Source organism: Biomphalaria glabrata, chromosome 3 (assembly GCF_947242115.1).
Source record: "Biomphalaria glabrata chromosome 3, xgBioGlab47.1, whole genome shotgun sequence".
Classification (NCBI taxonomy): Eukaryota; Metazoa; Mollusca; class Gastropoda; family Planorbidae; genus Biomphalaria; species Biomphalaria glabrata.
In genome coordinates, this window is record NC_074713.1 from 55,509,912 (window position 1) to 55,533,040 (window position 23,129).

Consider the following 23,129-nt stretch of genomic DNA (forward strand, 5'->3'; position numbering starts at 1 on the left):
GACATACATTGGGGGTGGTTTCAAATACTATTTCCTGACTTAGTATCGCTGTCTGTCTATTAGCCTTATTAGGTATTTCCAACTGTTGCCTTAGTATTGCTGTTTCTCTATAGCCAAATTCAGTATTACCATTTTACTTTGGCAGTCTACAAAAAATGTCAGAATCTTATGTTTCACCTGTTTTAGGTTATATCTGGCCAGTTTTTATCGGATAAAAAAGTTGGCACTTATGTAGAGGTGGACATGTATGGACTGCCCACCGACACGATTCGTCGAGAATTTCGGACTAGAGTAGTTCCCAACAATGGCCTGAATCCCATTTATAATGAAGAACCATTTGTATTTCGAAAGGTAAGAAAAATAAAACATCGTCTTCAATCAATGAACTTTTCAATAATTGCACATTTACTCTATGTGTTATTGACATTAGCTCTTAGAAATAGTTGGCAAGAGACATGTCTGTTTGAATTTCTTAATAATCTTATAAATGAAAGAAATATAAAAGCTATGCAAACACTACAAAGGATTTTATGACAGAATAATCATATCTATATTTTACTTATGATAAAGATGACCTAAGAGGGGGATTGGTTCTTGAGACCGAAGATTAGGTTAATAACCATCTCCAAACCAAAAACTTGGTCAAGTGTTTGCCAATGATACCCCAATTACCTTGGAGCTGAGGTCTGCAAAACATAGGGCTCACTAGAGTTTTAGAGTTTGAAACGAAAATTGTAACCATATGAGATGAAATACTTAAGAATATAGCTATTCTAGAGACAGTATGATGAAGAAATGCTGGTCGAAACTTAAAAATTTTGGTGGTTCCGTCATTACTAAATTGGCCTTGCCTTCTTCATGTGACAGTGACAAGATGAGAAATATAGACAAATATACCTGTTCTTTTACCTACTCCATATTAGTCATGTTTTTTTTAATGAATTTAATTGCTTGATTCTTTATGTAGCTGACATCTTGCTAGAGCAATGCTAAGCTACAACTAGTTTCTATTTGCATTCTATTCAATGCAGGTGGTGTTACCTGAGCTGGCAGTGCTGAGAATCGCCGTCTTTGAAGATACTGGCAAACTGATTGGTCAGCGTATCTTACCATTAGATGGCTTGCAAGCAGGTGAGAAACTTGGTGGTGACCTGGGGCAGCATTTCTTTAGGACTCATAGAGATGCAAAAGTCTGTTTGACGTACTTTTGGTACCATCCCTATGTCCCTCCTAAGATACTGAGCCATGCATTGGACTTGATTTCACTAGCAGATATTGAACCTGTTTGAAAGATGCATATGAAATGATAAATTGTTTCAATATGGTTTTAGGGACATAAACTAGACCATCGGGATACGTTCATTCTGTGACCAGGTTATCCCTATCTACAGATATCTGGGCAGATACTGAGCCATGCATTGGACTTGATTTCACTAGCAGATATTGAACTTGTTTGAAAGATGCATATGAAATGATAAATAGTTTCAATATGGTTTTAGGGACATAAACTAGATCATCGGGATATGTTCATTCTGTGACCAGGTTGTCCCTATCTACAGATATCTGGGCAGATACTGAGCCATGCATTGGACTTGATTTCACTAGCAGATATTGAACTTGTTTGAAAGATGCATATGAAATGATAAATTGTTTCAATATGGTTTTAGGGACATAAACTAGATCATCGGGATATGTTCATTCTGTGACCAGGTTGTCCCTATCTACAGATATCTGTCCCCCCCCCCCCCAATATCCTGATCCAAAGCTTCTTGACCAAGTTAGGTTTTTATTTGATCTGGATGCATTATATTGTCCATTTCTGATCATCAAATTCTGATGGATGTCATTTTTTCACAACACTGAGCTACTCCATTCAACAAGAAAATGTTTTTAAGGAAGTTATTTTATTAAATAATAAAAGAAACAAATAATGGAAAAAAAAATGTACTTAAGTTAACAATAAAAACTTATTTCTATTTTTGTAAGAGATGCTTGATTCTGAAATGTGTAAACACAAAAAAAATATGTCATCGTTTTCTCTTCCTCAATTCTGTGTTTATTTTGTTCGCATCTATTTTTCGCTTTCAATTATTGAATGACTTTCTGCTGATGCGCGCAGTTGTTAGGTGAAACAGTCAAGTAGATGTTTGCTAATTTTGTCCGTAGGTTACCGTCACATCTCATTAAGGACTGAAGGAAACTTCCCTCTGTCTCTACCAACTGTGTTTTGTCGAATCATCCTCAAGACGTATGTCCCTGTCGAGTTTGGGGGTAAGTGATTAGAAGGGCTTTCTGCGTTGTTTCAAAGAACATTGTTTTTGGTGGGAAGGAGTGTATGTCCTGTATGACACATAGTGTAAGTTAGCTAAATGTATTTGTGTTCAAAGCCCACATGCTACGGTGATGAAAACAAAATTATTTAGTTATAAGTAATTTTTATTTTTAATGACAAACCTTTTTACATGATGACTACACACACACACAAAGTGACATCTGATGTACATAATTGTTAACGTCTACAATAAACTTTGACACCCTCACATCATTTACTCCAAAGTCACATCATTTAATCTGTACATTAAGTTTTTTTTTTTATTAGTTTGTCATTTTAACTTTTGTGTTTATGTCTGTTATGTTATTATATCACCTTGAGCCTACATTATGTTTGGTAACGGTGCTTTATAAATAATATTATAGTTATTATTATAATTGTTATTATTATTATTATTATTATTGTATTGATAACATATAAGTAAATTCATATTTGATATCAAAGCAAATTACTTACCCAACATTATGAACTTTATTTTAACCTTTATAGTTATAATAATGAATGAATAAATTTAAAAAGTCCTTCTAATTCCTACATGATATATATAAACAAAAATTTTAGTAATATTTACTGTTCAAAAGACATTAACAATTACTGTTGATCAAAGTTCAAATGGTTTTCAACAATAAAATAGAAGTTTAATGGAAAGTCAGTTTGACTCAAGTTCAGAAGCTGTAGGAAATATTCTAACTTCTAATTTGTTCTATCCTTTGACTTTCAGATTTTGTGGATGCTCTGTCTGCTCCTATACTGGCCATGTCCCAGGCAGAGAAAAGAGAGAAGGCAATGAAAGACATGGGCATTGATGAGAGAGACATTTCTGATGTACCAGTGGTCAGACCTACAAAAATTAATAGGGTAGGAAACACAGTTGCCTCTGTTCCTTCTTCACTAATTAGGTTTCAGTATTATTGGTGAAATAATATTTGTACTTAAAAAAACAACTATTTTTTTTTATACATATTTTGTCTTAATATTTGTGTTAATTCTTGAAAAATGATCAGAAAATATTACAATATAACAAACATCAACAAAATTTCAAAATGTTTTTTTAAGGCCTTTCATTGATTACAGTATTGCTTCAAATCTTATATTTCTCTTGACTAGCCACAGAATGGTCAGATGTCTAATTCTCCTAATCGCATGTCTCAGCCCAATTTAAATTCTGTGACTGGCAAGAAAGACGATAGAAGAGGTAGGACTTCCCTTCTAGATTAACTATTGGATCTTCCCTTCTAGATTAACTATTGGATCTTCCCTTCTAGATAAACTATTGGATCTTCCCTTCTAGATAAACTATTGGATCTTCCCTTCTAGATTAACTATTGGATCTTCCCTTCTAGATTAACTATTGGATCTTCCCTTCTAGATAAACTATTGGATCTTCCCTTCTAGATAAACTATTGGATCTTCCCTTCTAGATAAACTATTGGATCTTCCCTTCTAGATAAACTATTGGATCTTCCCTTCTAGATTAACTATTGGATCTTCCCTTCTAGATAAACTATTGGATCTTCCCTTCTAGATTAACTATTGGATCTTCCCTTCTAGATTAACTATTGGATCTCTATTTTCCCCCACATGAAAGTGTCTAGGACTTGGGAAGTAGGTATTGTGACAAGGGTGTAATGCCTAAAACCTGTTCAGTTCAGGCTGATTGGGCAGCTCAGAATTGATGTATCTTTAGCTAATTTCTACATCTCTATCTCCTTATGATAGGCAAATGTTCGGTTGCTTGGCCAGTCTATCCATCTTTCCCCTCGGAGAGTCGGACCACACAATGATCCATCTTACACCCATGTATAAACCGGTTTTAAAAACAACAAAACCTGAAGTACAGTCCATTCAGTCATGGTCTGACTAGGCTGTTTTACAGCTACACGAGCAAACAGATAGGGACATGTTTGTAAACAACTGCCCAGACAGATGAACTGACCACAACTGTACATCTAGTTGTGTGAAAACATGATTGTACCAAAGAAAAAAATTAAAACATTCAGTAATAATAGACCCTGGATGACTAACATTAAAAATAAACATTCCTTCGTCATCGAAAAGTACATAGTAGTCTATTTATAAAGCGCTGGTTATGTGTTTTTCATGTGTGAATGTCGTTCGTATGTGCATCTATATTGTTATTGTACAGTAGTTACGCTGAGGTTGTCAATTGTAGTCAAACCGAATTTCCATTTGATTGGATCAATAAAAGTTATCTTATCTGATACTGAAGTTCAAAGATGGAATTAAGTATTGGAATACTTCATGAACTTACAGACGTTACTTCCAAAAAGAAGATGATTACATTCTACGCTTGTCCCTAGGTCAATCTAGTCATGCATGTTAATTAATGACTTAAATTCTGCCAAGTCATTGGTTTTCCTGCCTGACTCAGGCAACCCTTTTCATGCTCTAATAGCACTTGGGAAGAAGGAGTATTTGTACAAATTTGTTCTAGCATCTGGAGCAAGAATTGTGCCTTTATCTTTGTGTCTATAGGAGTATTTTTATTAGGTTTTGTTTTTGTATGATAAGATTATGGTTCAGTGTTTTATGGATAATTAATACTGTAAAGTCTTCTATTCAGAAAGGTTTTTAAATTTAATGGTTTTTCTAAAGGTGTTACTGTAATCAAGTGTTATGAATCTCACTGCTCTATTTTGTGTCTGTTCCAGTTTCTTAATGTTTTCTTGAGGGGTCCCAAACAGAGGGTGCATATTCTATTATTGGCCCTAACCAAGGTTAAATAACATTTTAGTTTTAATTCTGATCTTGTTCTCAGTCCCTGAAGAGATGATATTTGAAGCAATCACCAGAGAAAAGCTGACATTGGAGAAAATCTACTTCAAGTTGTTGCGTAAACAAGCCAAAGACTTGGAGATGCTGAAGAGACGTCACCAGAAGGAGAGGTCGATGATGCAGAGAGCTCACTGTACAGTCGTTGATAAGCTGGTGGCAACCCATGACAAAGAGAAATCTGCCACGGAGAAATCCATGGAGAAAAAATTGAAAAAGAATAAGTGAGTACTGGAAGAGTGAGCGTTTGTCTTTGAGTTTTTAGTGGACATAGAGTTTGTATGGCCAGAGTTTGTATGGCCATATAGTGTATGAGGGTATCTTGTGGCTACCATATTCTGAAAATAGTTTGTGGCCAATAGTTTATGAGGATTTAATGTGGCCATCATTGTGTGAATGTATTTTGTGGTTTACAGTATATAAGTTTGGTCAACAATTTATAATGGCGTTATGGGACTAGTAAAAAACAACTGCTTTTGTTAGTCCTTAGGTGTACAGTACACATTTTAGAAACATCCTTCAAATAATTATCACTATTTCCTACAGATATTGAACCCCAGAGCTCGTACATGACTCCTATACTTTTCGACACTTGTCCAACACATATTTTTATTTCATAACTTGGTAAGCCAGGGGATTGTGGATTCGAGTTCCCTCAGAGGTGTCAAATTATTTGATGTTATTTGAAAGACAAATACTGCTCTCACACATGTTGTGACAGCGTGCAATGGCCATGATGCCACGACATGATCTAAAAGAATGAGTGTCATGTAAATTATTTGGTGCCTTCTTTCTGGTTTCCAGAGATAGCAGCTCAGATCTGAAGACACATGAAGGGAAAGTCTTGAACTTGGTCAGTGATCACAAACTCAAGGTAAACACAATGACATTTAGTAGTAGATCCTACTCTTTGGCTGGGCCTGTAGAAACAAATATCCACTCACAACAAAAAGAGAAGATCCTTCAGTTTCCTAAGTCGTACAAAGATGAAGCAAGTTTTTCATGCTGGAGAGTTGATTGAAATGTGAAAAGGAAACTTTAACAAGGACAGTAAACCAAAATATTCAGCCTTACATTTCTATTTCAAGAGTCTCACACATCAATCTCACAATAGTCTTTGTTACCTCCCCTTGAAACTAGAATATTTTTTTCATTTCTAGACTAAGTTTTCATGTGTTGTCTTTTTTTTTTTTTTTAGATTTAGCAGTTAATATTCTGTTGTCTTTGTTATTTGTCTACATGTAGCGGTTAATATTCTGTTGTTTTTGTTATTTGTCTACATGTAGCAGTTAATATTCTGTTGTTTTTATTATTTGCCTACATGTAGCAGTTAATATTCTTTTGTCTTTGTTATTTGTCTATATGTAGCAGTTAATATACTGTTGTTTTTGTTGGAGAAATAAGTGGTTTCCATTGTGTTTATTTGATAAAGATTCTGTACTCAAGAATACTCTGTTATACTCTGTTGATTTAAAAAGCCTTTACTTATCTATTATAAATTGTTGTCTAGATCAATGAATTGGTAGTTCAACAAACCAAAGAATGGTCAGACATGGTGGTTAGACAGATGACAGAGGAGCATGAATTGTGGAAAGAGCATATAGTCCAACAAAACGAATCCTTGGCCAAACTACTGGAAGATGCCCAGAAAGAACAAATGGCCGAGCTAGAAGCCAAACAAGAGAGGTGAGCTCCTGTTATTTGTTCTATAGCATAACTCTTGTCTTAAGTGACCTCAAATCAGTGAACATCAATACTGACAATTGGGAAGACATAGCTCTAGACCGCAACAGATGGAGAGAGACAGTGACCAAAAAAGCTACATGGGTCTCAGCTCAGGAAGAAAAACGTACAATCCGAAAAACGGCCAGCTCCACTACCACCGAAGCAAAAGCCACCTTAACCTGCGCTATCTGTGGACGGGAGTGTCTCTCCAAAATAGGGCTCCACAGCCACATGAGGAAGTGTGCTCTGAGATGAACCATAGTCGTCATACGACTGAAGGAGGCCAATGAGAACATAACTCTGTCTAAATAAACTAACTGAAGCTCGGTTTTAGTTTACACATAGAAGAAGTCCTAATAATGACACTACCTCTTGTATAGCAGGTGTATCTTTGGGTTTCAGAAATCTTACACTTTTTGCTTCTAGATTCACTTTCAGAATGCATCCTTTGAATGAACACTACTTGTACTGGTTAAAAAGCTAGATATATCAGTAATGAAATAACTCTCTACAATACCAAGGTCTTGGCTTTATTTGACAAGATTGCAGTAGACAATGAACGAGCACAAACACATCTCACATGACATTGCTTAACTACTATGAACACACACACACAATGGACACGACGACCTTCTGACACGCTGGACACAAATCCGAAAATAAACAACTCAGTTACACTACGTAAATAAAGGGTTTAAAAATGTGTCCAGTCCTTCAGTGTTTCCTGTTACATTTAAATCATCTTTAAAAATTTAGAAAGTAGCATACATATTGCTTTTTTTCATTTCAGTTATAAAGTATATTTATTAACTATTATAATTTTTCAATTGTCTGCACATTAATTATTTTACATCAAAATTCTTACTAACAGAACATTAAAAAAATTAGAATTCTTGACTTTATCAAGCTCTAATGATTTTACATTATAGTAACATAGTATCTTGTTAACATAAGTATTAACATACTATGACATGTCAAGTACTATGATAGTGTTCAATTCAATGGCCCGGACATACCAAGCTCCAATACACTCTGCTATACAAACATTGAGTAAGCACCACAGCACCAGCAAGTAGTGGCTAGACCTTGTAGTCCCACTGGCGCTTCACTTATTCATTGTGTACCGTCTGCTTCAGGGAGAACAAAGAGCTTAAAGCTAACCAAGCCAAGCACTCCATGGATTCCACCAAGACAGTGCTCAATGATAAAAGTATCAAGAACAAAGCAGAAAGAGAAAGGTAGGTCTGGACATTGTAGAGCCTATATGGGTGCACGTTACTCTCATCATACATGCAATGAGTTAGTTAGCTGCAGGCGTTAGATCTAGGGTTCTCAACCTGTGGGTCGCGACTCCCTTGGGGGTCGATTGACGATTTGCAAGGGGTCGCCTAAGACCATTGAAAAAATGGATTGTTATTGTCTATTCTTCTATTGCTGCATGTCTGTGTGTGGAAGGGGTCGCAACAGAGTGGGGGGTTGAAAAAAGGGTCACCGTGCATAAAAGGTTGAGAACCGCTGGGTTAGATGAATGATCTTATCTTACCTTATCTTATATAATACAGACATTACTTCAAAAAAGAAGATGATTACATCCTACGCGTCATGCATTTAGTCATGCATATTAACCAATGACTTAAATTCTGCCAAGTCACTGGTTTTCCTGGCTAGCTCAGGCAACCCATTCCATGCTCTAATAGCACTAGGGAAGAAGGAGTATTTGTACAAATTTGTCCTAGCATATGGGACGAGGAATGTGCCTTTATCTTTGTGTCTTTCAGAGTATTTTATTAAATTTTGTTTTTGTATTTGAAGATTATGGTTCAGTGTTTTATGTATGATTGCTACTTTACTTTTGAGCCTTCTGTCCTGAAGGCTTTCTAAATTTAGTGATTTTACTAAAGGTGTTACTCTAGTCAAATGTGAATATTCCTTTGTTATGAATCGCACTGCTCTATTTTGTGTCTGTTCTAGTTTCTTAATGTTTTCTTGAGTTGAGGGGTCCCAAACGGAGGATGCATATTCTATGATTGGCCTAACCAAGGTTAAATAACATTTTAGTTTTATGTTCTTATTTGATTTATAGAAATTTCTTTTAATAAATCCTAATGCTTTGTTAGATTTTTTTGTAGTTTCATCAATATGTGGATTCCATGACAGTTTTTCATTTATTATAACACCTAGGTATTTTGCGTTTTTAGTCTGTGTTACTGGTTTACCACGAATAAGATAAGTGGAATTAATTTGTTTTAGTTTTTTTGATACTCTTAACAACTGACATTTTTCTGGGTGGAAAGACATGCTCCAATTTGATTCCCATTTCTGTAATTCATCTAATTCTCTTTGTAAAATATCTGTGTCTTGTGTTGTTTTTATTGTTCTATATATTATGCAATCGTCTGCAAATAATCTGACTTTTGTTCCTGAAGTAATGCAATTTGGTAAATCATTTATGTAAATTAAAAATAGTAGTGGACCCAAGACTGTTCCTTGAGGTACACCTGAGTTTACTGTTATCGGTGTTGATTTAGAGCCATTTATTATTACAGTTTGTTCTCTCCCTATCAGAAAGTCTTTAATCCACTGATGCAGTGGACCATTAATGCCGAAATATTTTAATTTTTTAAGCAAACTATGGTGGTGAACTTTGTCAAAAGCCTTATAAAAATCTAGTAAGATAGCATCTATTTGTTCACTATTATCTAAACCTTTTGAAAAATCATCAATTAGTCCTATTAGTTGTGTTTCACATGATCTATATTTCCTAAAGCCATGTTGGTATGGTGTGAGGACATTATGTTTGTCTAAGTGGTTTATGATGTTGCTACATATTATGTGTTCTAGGATTTTACATGTGATGCTGGTAAGTGATACTGGTCTGTAGTTTCCTGGGTCAGATTTTTCTCCTTTTTTAAATAGGGGGGTGACATTAGCTTCTTTCCAGTCCTTTGGTACTCTGCCCTGGTTAAGTGAAGCCTGAAAGAGTATTTTGAACACTGGGGCTAGCTCATTACTTAGTTCTTTGAGTAATCTAGCTGGAATACCATCAGGTCCAGAAGCTTTATTTGGTTTGGTGTTGGCTAATAGTTTTTGAATTCCATTTTCTTGTACTACTATATCTTCTATGTTGTCTACTTGGTTCAAATTCAGTAATATGTCTTTGTCTCCTGGGGCTGAGAATGCTGATGCAAAGTATTTGTTAAGGATGTTTGCTTTAGTTTCATTATCATTATGTATTATGTTATGTTCATCTTTTAATGGCGCTATGCCTGTTGTTTCCATTTTCTTAGACTTAATGTATGACCATAGGTTTTTGTTGTTATCTTTAGATATTACATTGTTTATGTATTCACTCTGCAGCTGTCTGCTTACTTTTTGGGTTAAGTGTTTAATTTTTATATACTTTTTTAAAACTCTTTCTGCATTAGTTCCTTTAAATTTTCTATATAGGTTTTCCTTCTGTTTACAAAGCTTCTTTAGTCTATTATTAAACCAGCATTTATTTATTTTGTTTGATGTGTATTTAGTTGGTATATGATTTTCTATAATGCTTTTAAGATGGTTTTTAATGAAATTCCAGAGGTCATCAACTGGTTGGTTAATGTCTTTTTCTAATAAGAATGTTTGTTGAAAGTTTAATGCAGCTTGGTGTAGTACATTTATTCCAGAGTAAGATTTTTCTTTTGGGTTTTGTATTGGCTACTGCTTTTATCTGACTGTGTATTTTTATGATCTCATGGTCTGATAGACCAGGGATAATATCATAATCAACTACTAATCCAGGTATGTTGGTTAAGAAGAGATCTAATGTGTTGTTTAATCTAGTTGGCTTTTTAATGATTTGATCTTAACTTAGGTTGTGTAAAGTTTCTATGAAAAGCTCATTTATGTCCTTAAGGTTTTGGTGTTTATCTATGGTTAGTGTTTTCCAATTTATATCAGGTAGGTTGAAATCACCCATAATCCAAAAAACTGCATTTTTATTTGTCTCTTTAAGTGTAGTAATCTGATTACATAGTTCCTGCATGTATTCTAAACTAGAATTTGGTGGTCTGTAAATGCTGCCTATTATTAGGGATGTTGAGGTGGTATTAATTTTACAAAATGTTGATTCTATATTTTTTGAGTTAGGTAAGGTAATTTCTTCTGCTATAAGAGTGTTTTTTATTGCTAAAAGAACTCCTCCATGATTATCAGCCCTATCTTTTCTAAAAATTTCATAATTACTATTGAAAATTTCTGCATTATAAATTTCAGGATGTAGCCAAGTTTCTGTGCCTGCAATTATGTCTGGTTTCTCACATTCTAATAAAATTTCTAAGTCTGCTGTTGTTCCTAATGCTTTGAAAATTTATTACTAAGGTTTTAAGGTATTTTGGTGTTACTTCTTTAGTAGGTTTGTTTAGTGAGGCTGTTGTATTAATTTTAGTAGATTTAGGTTTAACAGGAGTGGATCTGGCTAGTGGTTGGTGAGTTTGGTTTGGGATGGTGTTTAGGATGTTGTATGGGTTAGAAGTGTCTGCATCAAAGGAATCAAACAGTCCTGATGTAAACTGAGGTAACCCACACGGTACACAGTGCCATGATGCATCTTTGTTGCCTAAGGCATAATACACAGGTGTATTCATATGGAGACATGATGCATGGTACCATTCATCGCAGGTGTCACATTGAATGGCTTTCTGTTTCTTGGTGCATACTTTTTTGCAGATGTTGCATCTATCTTTAGATCTAGGCCCTGGATTTGACTCTACATCTCCTGCTATTAATATTAACAGTGATAGGTATTTATTTCTGCTGTGTCGGATTGAGAACTTCCATTTGTGATTGGTAATCTTCTTTAGTGTTATGGATGTGTATGTTATGTTATTTTTGAAGTTGCTTTGATCTAAAGTGTGATGATTGATTATGACTGTTGTTTCCTTTTTAAGTTTAGTGTTGACTAAGGTAGATCTGGTTCTGTGTTCAGCTAGTGTGTATTTAGTAATTATTAGGATAAATAGCCAGAGCAATTTCATGATGACTGTTGTTGATTTTAGTTTTTAAAGGGGTCTAGTCTAGATCTAGTTTAAGGTTTACAATGCCTAATTTATGTCTAAATCTAAATTGAAAGCTAATTTACAATGACAATTAAATCAAATGAAATGGTTTATTAAATTCAAAATATGGACCTAGACGACCTAGACTAGATCTAGATCTAATTCTAGATCAATATATTTACGTGTATAATTAACTATATAGAATATTACTATTATTTATTATTAGTAGTATTAGTAGATCTAAAGCCAAGTCACTGGTTTTCCTGGCTAGCTCAGGCAACCCGTTCCATGCTCACGGTCCTGCTTGAAAGATAATAAAATGTTTACAAAAAGAAAATAAATGTAGAAAGGAGCTAAAGACGTAAAACATAAAATATTGTTAAGAAAAAGTTTAGAATACAATATTATTTTCAAATGTATCTGGTGCTTTTCAGCTTGTAACACAAGATCCCTTTTCACCCTGTTTTATATTATACTTGTCATTGTGTTTTGAAGAGTTGATAGATTTGTATTATTATCTCTTAATACAACAGCACACACTTTAATTTATTAATACACTCAAATTACAATTAAGTGTATTGAAGTTAAATCCTTTAAAATTTCATCCACAAATAAAGACTATAAACCCAAGTCTTGATTGGACCGCAATGTGAAGTTGAGTGTGTAATTGATAAGCAAACTGTTTTATCCACAAAACCTTTTACAGCCATCAATCTGTAATGCTCACCAAACTGTCAAGTCCGTGAATTTTTTATGTCCAAAAATAACAACATATCTATCAATCTTTTATGCCCACTTTACTTTTATGTCCACTCAACTTCTATGTCCACTGTCTGTTATGTCCACTGTCTGTTATGTCCACTCAACTTCTATGTTCACTGTCTGTTATGTCCACTCAACTTCTATGTCCACTAATCTTTATGTCCACTCAACTTCTATGTCCACTAATCTTTATGTCCACTCAACTTCTATGTCCACTGTCTGTTATGTCCACTCAACTTCTATATTCACTGTCTGTTATGTCCACTCAACTTCTATGTCCAATGTTTGTTATGTCCACTCAACTGTTGTGTCCACTATGTGTTATGTCCATTATGTAACTATTGTGTTTCTATTTGATTGTCCAGGAGAATCCGAGAGCTGAATGAAAACAACACCAAAAAGTTTATTGAAGAAAGAAAACGATTTGCAGTGAAACACAACAGACAACAGGAAGCTCTGAAGAAAGTCCACTTGGAACAAACTGAGAAAATGTTAGCAGAGAACCAGAAGGTAAACACTGAGAATCTAGGACTGTTAGTAATTAGCCGTTACATTTGTAAAGGTGTTGTAGAGCTGTCTTCTCTCTGGTGTAACATCTAATTATATCATCTTTTGTTTCAGGCTATTGAAATGATTGAGATGGCTTATGAAGAAGCTAAGATGGCAACTAAACCAGAGACTGACGTATAAGCTGCTCAACACTAACTGGAGATCATAAAAAAACATTTTCAGTCCTGTTTTTTTTTTAAATCTGTGGCAGCGTAATGAAAAAGTAGAGGGCACTGTTTCAGATTTCCTCCCAACATTCTGCTGTGGAGACATTTAGACCTAGTCATGGCAAGATGTCTCAGCCTGGAGGACAGTCACTATTTTGTGTGTCTTAGTTTTCCAATGCTACTGTGTGCAGCTCTACTGACCTTCTCGTATTGTTGCATAATATAGCTGTCAGTGTATATAGAGTAGGCTGATGTATATATGTGCTGGTCAGGAATTCACATCCAAAGAAATGGTTGACTTGTCCAGTGACCGGCCATTTTGTTATTTATTTTGTTTTGAACAAACTTTGTACTATATTTCATAAACCAGACACACATTTTGATGACATGGACTGGTCATTGTGAAATAGAAATTTCAAGAATGTTATAAATGAATTTTTTTTTTTTTTAAAGTCATCTTTCTCCAGCAGATTAATTCCTTTCATTTAGTAACTCATGAACTAAACCCTTTGACGTTCCATTGACTGACTTCTCAGATTGATGACTCCACACATTGACTTGACTGACCCATCTGATTGACTGACTCCACCCATTGACTGACTACTCAGCACCACTTTAAAGTCATAATGTTCATTAAGCTGTTCCCTCCCAGCCATTGACTGACTCCACCCATTGACTGACTACTCAGCATCACTTTAAAGTCATAATGTTCATTAAGCTGTTCCCTCCCAGCCATTGACTGACTCCACCCATTGACTGGCTCCACCCATTGACTGACTACTCAGCACCACTTTAAAGTCATAATGTTCATTAAGCTGTTCCCTCCCAGCCATTGACTGACTCCACCCATTGACTGGCTCCACCCTTTGACTGACTCCACCCATTGACTGACTACTCAGCACCACTTTAAAGTCATAATGTTCATGAAGCTGTTCCCTCCCAGCCATTGACTGACTCCACCCATTGACTGGCTCCACCCTTTGACTGACTCCACCCATTGACTGGCTCCACCCTTTGACTGACTCCACCCATTGACTGACTACTCAGCACCACTTTAAAGTCATAATGTTCATGAAGCTGTTCCCTCCCAGCCATTGACTGACTCCACCCATTGACTGGCTCCACCCTTTGACTGACTCCACCCATTGACTGGCTCCACCCTTTGACTGACTCCACCCATTGACTGACTACTCAGCACCACTTTAAAGTCATAATGTTCATGAAGCTGTTCCCTCCCAGCCATTGACTGCTGCTGTTGTACACTTAGCTTATATCTGTATTTATTTCTGTGTGTCCAATCCAACCAATGCATTGATTCCATTTTGTCTGCTTGATATCTAGACAACTATTTCTTGCCATCTACATTTGTTGTTATGTGAAACTTATTCTACCATGCAATAGCTACAGCTGAGACAACTCAGTACTTAGAGTCGGTACTGGTTTCTAATGCTTTTTTTTTAGCTTTCTCTTTGTTCAGTTAGTCTGTCCTGGTAGGCTTACTATACCTGTTAAGTATTCCTTGATACATTCGTAAACTTTGAATATGTTCAAGATCAACCCATCAGCTAGGGATAGAATTTTATTTTTTTCTTAGTATAAATATTTACACATTGCTTATCAAAGGAACAAAAAAAGATTGATACAATTTTTTTGACCAGTTAGGTGACACTTTTGAAGAAAACTCACCTGGCTTTAGGATTTCACCTAAAAAAAATAAATTCTCCTTGTCATTTATTTCGGCACACAGTATGGCCACTACCGTTAACTGATTTATTGTAAATCTTAAAAAAATTATTTACTGGCTAAAATTGTATTCTTTTTTTTTTAAATGTATCTCACAAATTGTGTCCAAGTAGGCACACAGCGTTGTGCTTTAAATAAGTCCAGCATAACCTAAAATTGTCTAGGTGAAGCAGATGTGTTCTAGGATACCTTGAATACTTTTCTTTTTCTTTCACTGTCATGACTGTGTGACGTGTCAGCCAGTATTTTACTTGTCATATTTGGCATTGTCACCTTTCTAGAATTTAAACAAGTTTTTTTTTTTTTTTTACTTGTTAGTTTCCGTTGCATTTTTTTTTTTTCATCCAATACTGTTTTTGTGATGATACTATTTCTTGTTCATTAAATTGTATACATGAATTCCTATTCATTGTGAACATTAGAATCTCTCAGAGCTTTTCAAAACTATACTTTATATTTACTCTACTAAATAGAATCTCAGAGCTGTTCTCAAAAAATAATCTTTGTATTAACTCTGTCCAAAGAAATAAGAGCTGTTTTCAAATTGTCTATCTATATATACGTTAAAGCCCTGACTGACTCGTTGCTAATTCTTCCCCTTGGGCTGGAGGATGAGAATGTATATATTTACTCAAGCAAAAAAGGATCTCTGAGCTCTTATTATCAAAAGATGGTTGTCTCTGGGTTAAGTCTGCCGTCTGCGACTATCTCTAGAACATCTTTCAGTTTGTACTTGAGGAAATTAAGACTGTGATATTTGTTTTTCTAGGAGTTTTATGTTTATTTAATTCAACGTTATTTTGTGTGTTTCTTGTGTTTCGTATCCAGCACCACATGGACGCTGGTTTTGAGTTTGTGTCGCTCTTTCAGGATGGATGAGTTTTGTTTCTTGATTTTAATCGTCTCATTGAGATTACCAGTCGAATGGTTCTTGTGGCAATCTCTTTCAAAGCCCTATTTTAGTATGTTTTTATAGTTCAGTGATTGGTTCTTTTGTGATTTTCACCTGGCCGTTACATTTAGTTCAGATTTCAGCACATAAATCAGCTAGCGTGTGGATGTTGCCTGAGATACCAGCAATACGAAACTTTGGAGCCAGTTGATACAATGTGACAGCAATAAATAATAATATTAAGACACAAGTCTGCGAGTTAAATAGTACCAATTGCAGGGAAATGATTCACACACTGTTCTGTAGTAACTAAGACCATTAGGATTTTATCACTCTTGGTTGACTAGCAGGAAATGTTGTATGGATGTTTAATCAAGTTTATTTTTAAATGAATTATTATTATTATTAACATTCAAATCCATTCCCAGTGGATACTTGGTATAACAGTGCATGGGGACAGCTGACATTGATATGTGTTCAGCTCTAAGTTGATTTGACTGGAGTTTTTTGTTTTGATCACATTGAAGTCACAAACAAGTGATCTAGTCAGTGTGCTGTTGTTTGATCAGATGTTGTCAGAAGTGTTGGTCAGTAAAGTGAATGATTGGCAGTAACAAAGGACAGTGCTGTAGATTAGTTGTGTATTTATTTTTTTAGTTGTGTATTTATGGCCAGTTCAGTAAATGTCTGTTCAGTTAAAGAATTTTCAAGATAGCAACATCAATCAATTATTTTTCAAGCAGTTACATATAATATATGAATCATGCCTGCCAGGCCATGCGGTATGAGCGCTGTACTGTCATTTGGTCTTCCCAATAGTCCCGGGTACAAACCCTGCCCGCTACCATCTTCAACTCTGAAGGGACATCCAAAACTTGTCAAACATTCTAAATCATAAAGTGAGCTGTGAATTAGCCATACCAATCATTTCTAGTTTAAACTTTGTTTTTCAACTGCTCATAGTGACTTGGTATGTATCAGCTTGAACATTTCTGCTAAATGTCTCAGCAGCTAAATCTAATGCTAATGAACTTTGTGTGAATTCATGTGTTTCTCAATTTGTTTCCATCAGCTGATTTTTATTTTATCCTTATTGTGTGGCTCAGTTGACTTAGATTACTATCTTGATTTTCAGCCAATATTTGTGTTGTGCAGTTGGATGAGAAAAGATAATGTTTTAATGCGCTTCTGTTAGTCATTGCATGAAATCAAATGAACAGCATTAATGGATGAAATCAAATTAACCTAATAATATGGTAACAAAAATATTTTAAAAATGTCAATCAATTTGAGCATGGGGAAATGTTCTGGCTGCTGATCAAATGAGAACATTCTAGTCTTATTGTATAGGCTCTTAAACAACTGCTTTTAGCTAATCCTTGTGTTACAGCTGTTATTGTCTTGTTTAGTCACTTGGTGAAATATTTTATTTTGTGTGATACTGTCATGAAGGCAGATCAATGGGCCATCACTCCTGAAGGTGATCTAGTCATATTTGTGTTTTAATAATTATAAAGTCGTATCAGTGTTCTTCTAGAAGTCAACCGTCACTTAGCACTATCCACTTTCCTGGTAAGTCTGGTCAATAGATCTACCTAACTGGACATTTAATAGCCCCTATAGGTTAAGTGACTGTTGACTTTAACAGTGTTGACTACTATGTCAACGCAGTCTGTCTAGAAATTGTTTTTGTAATGATTGAATTGAATGTTTAAAAAAAAATCATCATTTATCATTCTATCAGACATGATCTCTCTTTCAATTGCTTTTTACCTCCCTTGCTTTCAAGCTTTTTTTTTTTTCTCTCATTCTATATTTTAGTCTCATTTTTTTCTTACATTTTTTTTTCTTTCTATTTTCTTGATAATTCAAATCTCTCAGCCAATAAAAAATTATGACATAACATGACTCACAACCTGGCCATGTGCAATAATAAAAACTCTTTCTTTTTTTTTCTAATTCTCTCTCTCTCTCTCTCTCTCTCTCTCTCTCTCTCTCTCTCTCTCTCTCTCTCTCTCTCTCTCTCTCTCTCCATTTTGTTGTGCACCAGAACTTATTTCAATAAGGAGAGATAGCTCTCTTTTCTGATGTTGTTATGTATCACACTATAAAATATTGCTCTCCAGATTTGACTGGAAGTGTAAAGCATTGATCAGACACAGTATAGTTCTGTCCTCTCTGGAGCACACGGTCTTAAGTAGATCTAGGGAGAGCTCATTTGAGAATTAAAATGGAACCTAATCAATTATGCAAACAGTGCTCCATATTGTGAATATTTTTTTTTACAATAGTATTTAGACTAATTTTTAAATGTCTTTAGCAATACAAACGCTTGTCTATGTCTTGTGGAATACAGACTTGCTTAGTCTATGTCTTGTGGTCAAAGTACATTTCTTAAAATCTTTTTCATGACAAAATGTTTCTTTCCTTGAGTGGTATTTATCCGTCTCTTTGTTTGTTTACATTGATTAAACAATTGTTTCATGTATCAATATTCTACTGACAAATAAATTATTCAGTTTATAAATAATACAAATAGGCAAATGATGTCAATAATCATCAAACAGTCTAGCGATGAAGACATGGCATTTAAACTATCTAGTCATTTTTTGTTTATTTAAAAAAAAGCTATAATCATCTGGCCTCTCCAGCAATGTATGATTATCAACTGGCTCAAATCATCTGGCCTGTCCAGCAATGTATTTATAATTGATCACAATTATCTGAACTGTCCAGCCATGCATGATTGTATAAATGCCCACAATCATCTGACCTGTCCAGCTATGCATGATTGTATAAATGTCCATGATCATCTGACCTGTCCAGCAATGTCTGTATAAATGTCTATGGTTAGCTGGCCTGTCTAGCAAAGTATGATTGATAGATTGTAGATCAGTGTACAAATATTTTCAATCTTACATGCTCTTTGAGTACACCACATCTCTTGTTCTATCACAAGACTGTGGTCTAGTCAACAACTCTGTGGTCTAGTCAACAACTCTGTGGTCTAGTCAACAACTCTGTGGTCTAGTCAACAGCTCTGCTTCTTCCCTCCCTGTGCTCATTATTAGCAGTCATTGTTCTCTACATTTGGACTCAGTATTTTTGTTATTACTTGTACAATGTGTACATTTCTGTTTGGAATCATGGTTTGTTTTTTTTTTTTCTAGTTGTCTGCCCTTAGTTTCTGAATCTGTGTAGTTGTGTCCGATCAGTTTTGTTTTGTTTTTTTTTTTTAGGAGTTTTTCAGCTGACAGATTGAATGTTTAGAAGAAATAAAAATTTGGTAACTGGTATCTTGATTTTCACTTTTAATCGTTTGTGTTACTGGGATAATTCAGTGGTGTTGACAGAACACACGGGCATACTCCAGCACACACCATACACTTCCATACACACACCATACACTTCCATATACACACACACACATGCAGTGTATTTTGCCCTCTGCAACCCAACTCATTGACATTTAAAGGTGAGCCATGGAGGACTGGTTAGGTTTACGATGATTGAAGAGGGAGGCTATGATCAGGGCTGTTGATTGAGGGAGGCTATGGTCAGGTCAGTCCTCAAACCGCCATCAAATATTTAATATATGGTCTAATGTATGACAGCCCCCCCTTCTCATTCGTATGAGTTTACTTAGGCAAGTGATCAGTGGCAGTCCTACACACTTGATGTCCAGATGGAAGAGCACGCAGTCGACAACACCATCCACACTAGAGTGGTCCTCAAACTGACCTGGCCATTCTCTCATGCTAAGACCATTCAGTCAGTCCTCAAACCGCCATCAAATATTTAATATATGGTCTAATGTATGACAGCCCCCTTCTCATTCGTATGAGTTTACTTAGGCAAGTGATCAGTGGAAGTCCTACACACTTGATGTCCAGATGGAAGAGCACGCAGTCGACAACACCATCCACACTAGAGTGGTCCTCAAACTGACTTGGCCATTCTCTCATGCTAAGACAATTCAAAACAACAATCTCCAAACGAAACAATACTTCCCTTTCAGTTTGACCACACTACACTTCATAGTATCGCCTACGTGACTAATTGATTGATTGGGTACTAACTTGTGTACCAACAGTTCTCGCGTTTCTTTCAACTTGAAACATTTGAGAACAATCAGAAATAAAGAAAATATATTTAGCTTCCATCTATTTGGATTTGTCTTTGATCTGTTCATCTGGAAGTTCTGTACCTTTGATAAAGAGAGGAAGTCGCTTGGATCTATTTGATCTAATGCTGAGCCAGGGTACGAGTTTTGAAAAAGGCTCTAGTCAAGATCGTAAAGTGCGTTGCTTCATACTAAAGTAGACCCTCTACCCCCCTTAGCCCATGGATTACAGAAACCATTCGCAGCCAGCTGCTTTCCTCTATACCAGTGAGGGTAAAATATCGCCTGAGTTATTGCTCTTTCAGGAGGGCACCTCCGTTACACCGTTTTACTTTAAACTCTCAAAAACGTTTAGAATGTGTCGTCTCCCCCGAGAAGTGTCTGACCCGGCGCAGCTGTCAAATGATAAGTAGTGCACACTGCACGAAGGTCATGGATCACACATTTGAGGTCACAAGAAAAGCCCTGGCAGAAGACGACAAAAAAAAAAAAAAATAGACCCACCCTCCCAGGCGGACAATGGCTTTGTCAGCATTAGATGTGACAAAATATGCAGGTCACAACTACACTCATACTTCGAAATCGAAAACATTGCCATTATTTTAAAGGATTACGAGAAGTACACCCTGCTGTTAGAGGGATGACCTACGGACTTAGGGAGACTTGGAAGCACTGCTTAGCGAGCCAGTTCAAATCGCCACGCGTCTGTTCTACTGACTGCACTACCTAAATACGCCCTTGCTTACACGGTCCGATTTTATCCATTTTGACAAAAATATTCTTTTAGCATATTTTTAAATTTAAAATAAAAATATACATTGATTTGTATCAAACTTCAATAATTAAAAGTTTAAAGCACTTCTATAGCTGTTAAAGGTCGCAAGCACTACTATAGCTGTTAAAAGTTGCAAGCACTTCTATAGCTGTTAAAAGTCGCAAGCACTACTATAGCTGTTAAAAGTTGCAAGCACTTCTATAGCTGTTAAAAGTCGCAAGCACTACTATAGCTGATAAAAGTTGCAAGCACTTCTATAGCTGTTAAAAGTCGCAAGCACTTCTATAGCTGTTAAAAGTCGCAAGCACTTCTATAGCTGTTAAAAGTCGCAAGCACTCCTACAGCTGTTAAAAGTCGCAAGCTTTTCTACAGCTGTTAATTAAAAGTCGCAAGCACTCCTACAGCTGTTAAAAGTCGCAAGCTTTTCTACAGCTGTTAAAAGTCGCAAGCACTCCTACAGCTGTTAAAATTCGCAAGCACTCCTACAGCTGTTAAAAGTTGCAAGCATTTCTACAGCCATTAAAGGATCTCGAAATTAAAAATCCCTGTCTTCATCAGAAGTGAAACACGTGACCCCAGTTTGGAAGCTAAACGCTTTACCTCTCAGCCACCGCGCCAATATGCATTTTAAAAGTTATAAGATAATCTTGGTCGACATTCAAAGCAGTAGTGCATGAACTTCTGCAAAGGGTTTGATCGTCGTTAATCTTCATTTTTAGCCCGATGTCTTGAAAGGGTGCCTGTTTTTGGAGATTTTCAAGATAAGCCAAACGTTGGCATGGACGCTGATTTGAACATGTTTGTTGCCAAGTGGAAAGTGACTGCTGTGACTTTGCTACGAACGTGTGTTCACCCTTACGTTATACCCTTGTGTCCAATGGATGGACCGCCATTAGTGTGTATGCACTGGACGGGAAGACGCTGTAGGCGTATCCTATTTGAACTTGTAAAACCTGAAATAACTTCTTCGTGAGCAAAACTAAATATAAACTTTAATTACAATATCTTATCTTATCTTATATAATACAGACGTTACTTCAAAAAAGAAGATGATTACGTCCTACGCGTCATGCATTTAGTCATGCATATTAACCAATGACTTAAATTCTGCCAAGTCACTGGTTTTCCTGGCTAGCTCAGGCAACATATTCCATGCTCTAATTACACTAGGGAAAAAGGAGTGTTTGTACAAATTTGTCCTAGCATATGGTACGAGGAATGTGCCTTTATCTTTGTGTCTTTCAGAGTATTATGGTTCAGTGTTTTATGTATGATTGCTACTTTACTTTTGAGCCTTCTGTCCTGAGGGCTTTCTAAATTTAGTGATTTTACTAAAGGTGTTACTCTAGTCAAATGTGAATATTCCTTTGTTATGAATCTCACTGCTCTATTTTGTGTCTGTTCCAGTTTTTTAATGTTTTTTTGAGTTGAGGGGTCCCAAACGGAGGATGCATATTCTATTATTGGCCTAACCAAGGTTAAATAACATTTTAGTTTTATGTTCTTATTTGATTTATAGAAATTTCTTTTAATAAATCCTAATGCTTTGTTTGATTTTTTTGTAGTTTCATCAATATGTGGATTCCATGACAGTTTTTCATTTATTATAACACCTAGGTATTTTGCGTTTTTAGTCTGTGTTACTGGTTTGCCATGAATAAGATAAGTGGAATTAATTTGTTTTAGTTTTTTTGTTACTCTTAACAACTGACATTTTTCTGGGTGGAAAGACATGCTCCAATTTGATTCCCATTTCTGTAATTCATCTAATTGTCTTTGTAAAATTTCTGTGTCTTGTGTTGTTTTTATTGTTCTATATATCATGAAATCGTCTGCAAATAATCTGACTTTTGTTCCTGAACTAATGCAATTTGGTAAATCATTTATGTAAATTAAAAATAGTAGTGGACCCAAGACTGTTCCTTGAGGTACACCTGAGTTTACTGTTATCGGTGTTGATTTAGAGCCATTTATTATTACAGTTTGTTCTCTCCCTATCAGAAAATCTTTAATCCACTGATGCAGTGAACCATTAATGCCGCTTCCCTAAGAAGATAAGTTTGCATACGAAGTTTGCATAATAATAATAAGGCTTGTCTTCGATCGAGTCCAAAGATTAGCGAGGGATGCAGTATATCCACGTGGGACGCAGCCCCATCTGTGACCTACATAGTTTGCATATGGAGTAAGTAAACAAAAAATTTCCATAAATTTCAGTTTTTAAATTCAGGC

General features: G+C 35.6%; 1 protein-coding gene across 3 annotated transcripts in view; it reads left to right on the forward strand.

The window, feature by feature from the left end:
• The window catches only part of LOC106058385 (1-phosphatidylinositol 4,5-bisphosphate phosphodiesterase beta-4-like), a 60,078-nt gene extending 40,783 nt beyond the window's left edge, over positions 1–19,295 (forward strand). For all 3 annotated transcript variants that reach the window (XM_056022741.1, XM_056022742.1, XM_056022744.1), the window contains 11 exons: positions 187–351; positions 1,032–1,131; positions 2,167–2,271; positions 3,054–3,190; positions 3,440–3,527; positions 5,112–5,349; positions 5,930–5,999; positions 6,636–6,811; positions 7,987–8,088; positions 13,014–13,158; positions 13,270–19,295. In XM_056022741.1, coding sequence (XP_055878716.1) covers positions 187–351; positions 1,032–1,131; positions 2,167–2,271; positions 3,054–3,190; positions 3,440–3,527; positions 5,112–5,349; positions 5,930–5,999; positions 6,636–6,811; positions 7,987–8,088; positions 13,014–13,158; positions 13,270–13,338 — 1,395 coding nt within the window. In that variant the 3' untranslated portion in view covers positions 13,339–19,295. The remainder of the gene's footprint in view (positions 1–186; positions 352–1,031; positions 1,132–2,166; positions 2,272–3,053; positions 3,191–3,439; positions 3,528–5,111; positions 5,350–5,929; positions 6,000–6,635; positions 6,812–7,986; positions 8,089–13,013; positions 13,159–13,269) is intronic.
• The last annotated feature ends 3,834 nt before the right edge of the window (positions 19,296–23,129 follow it).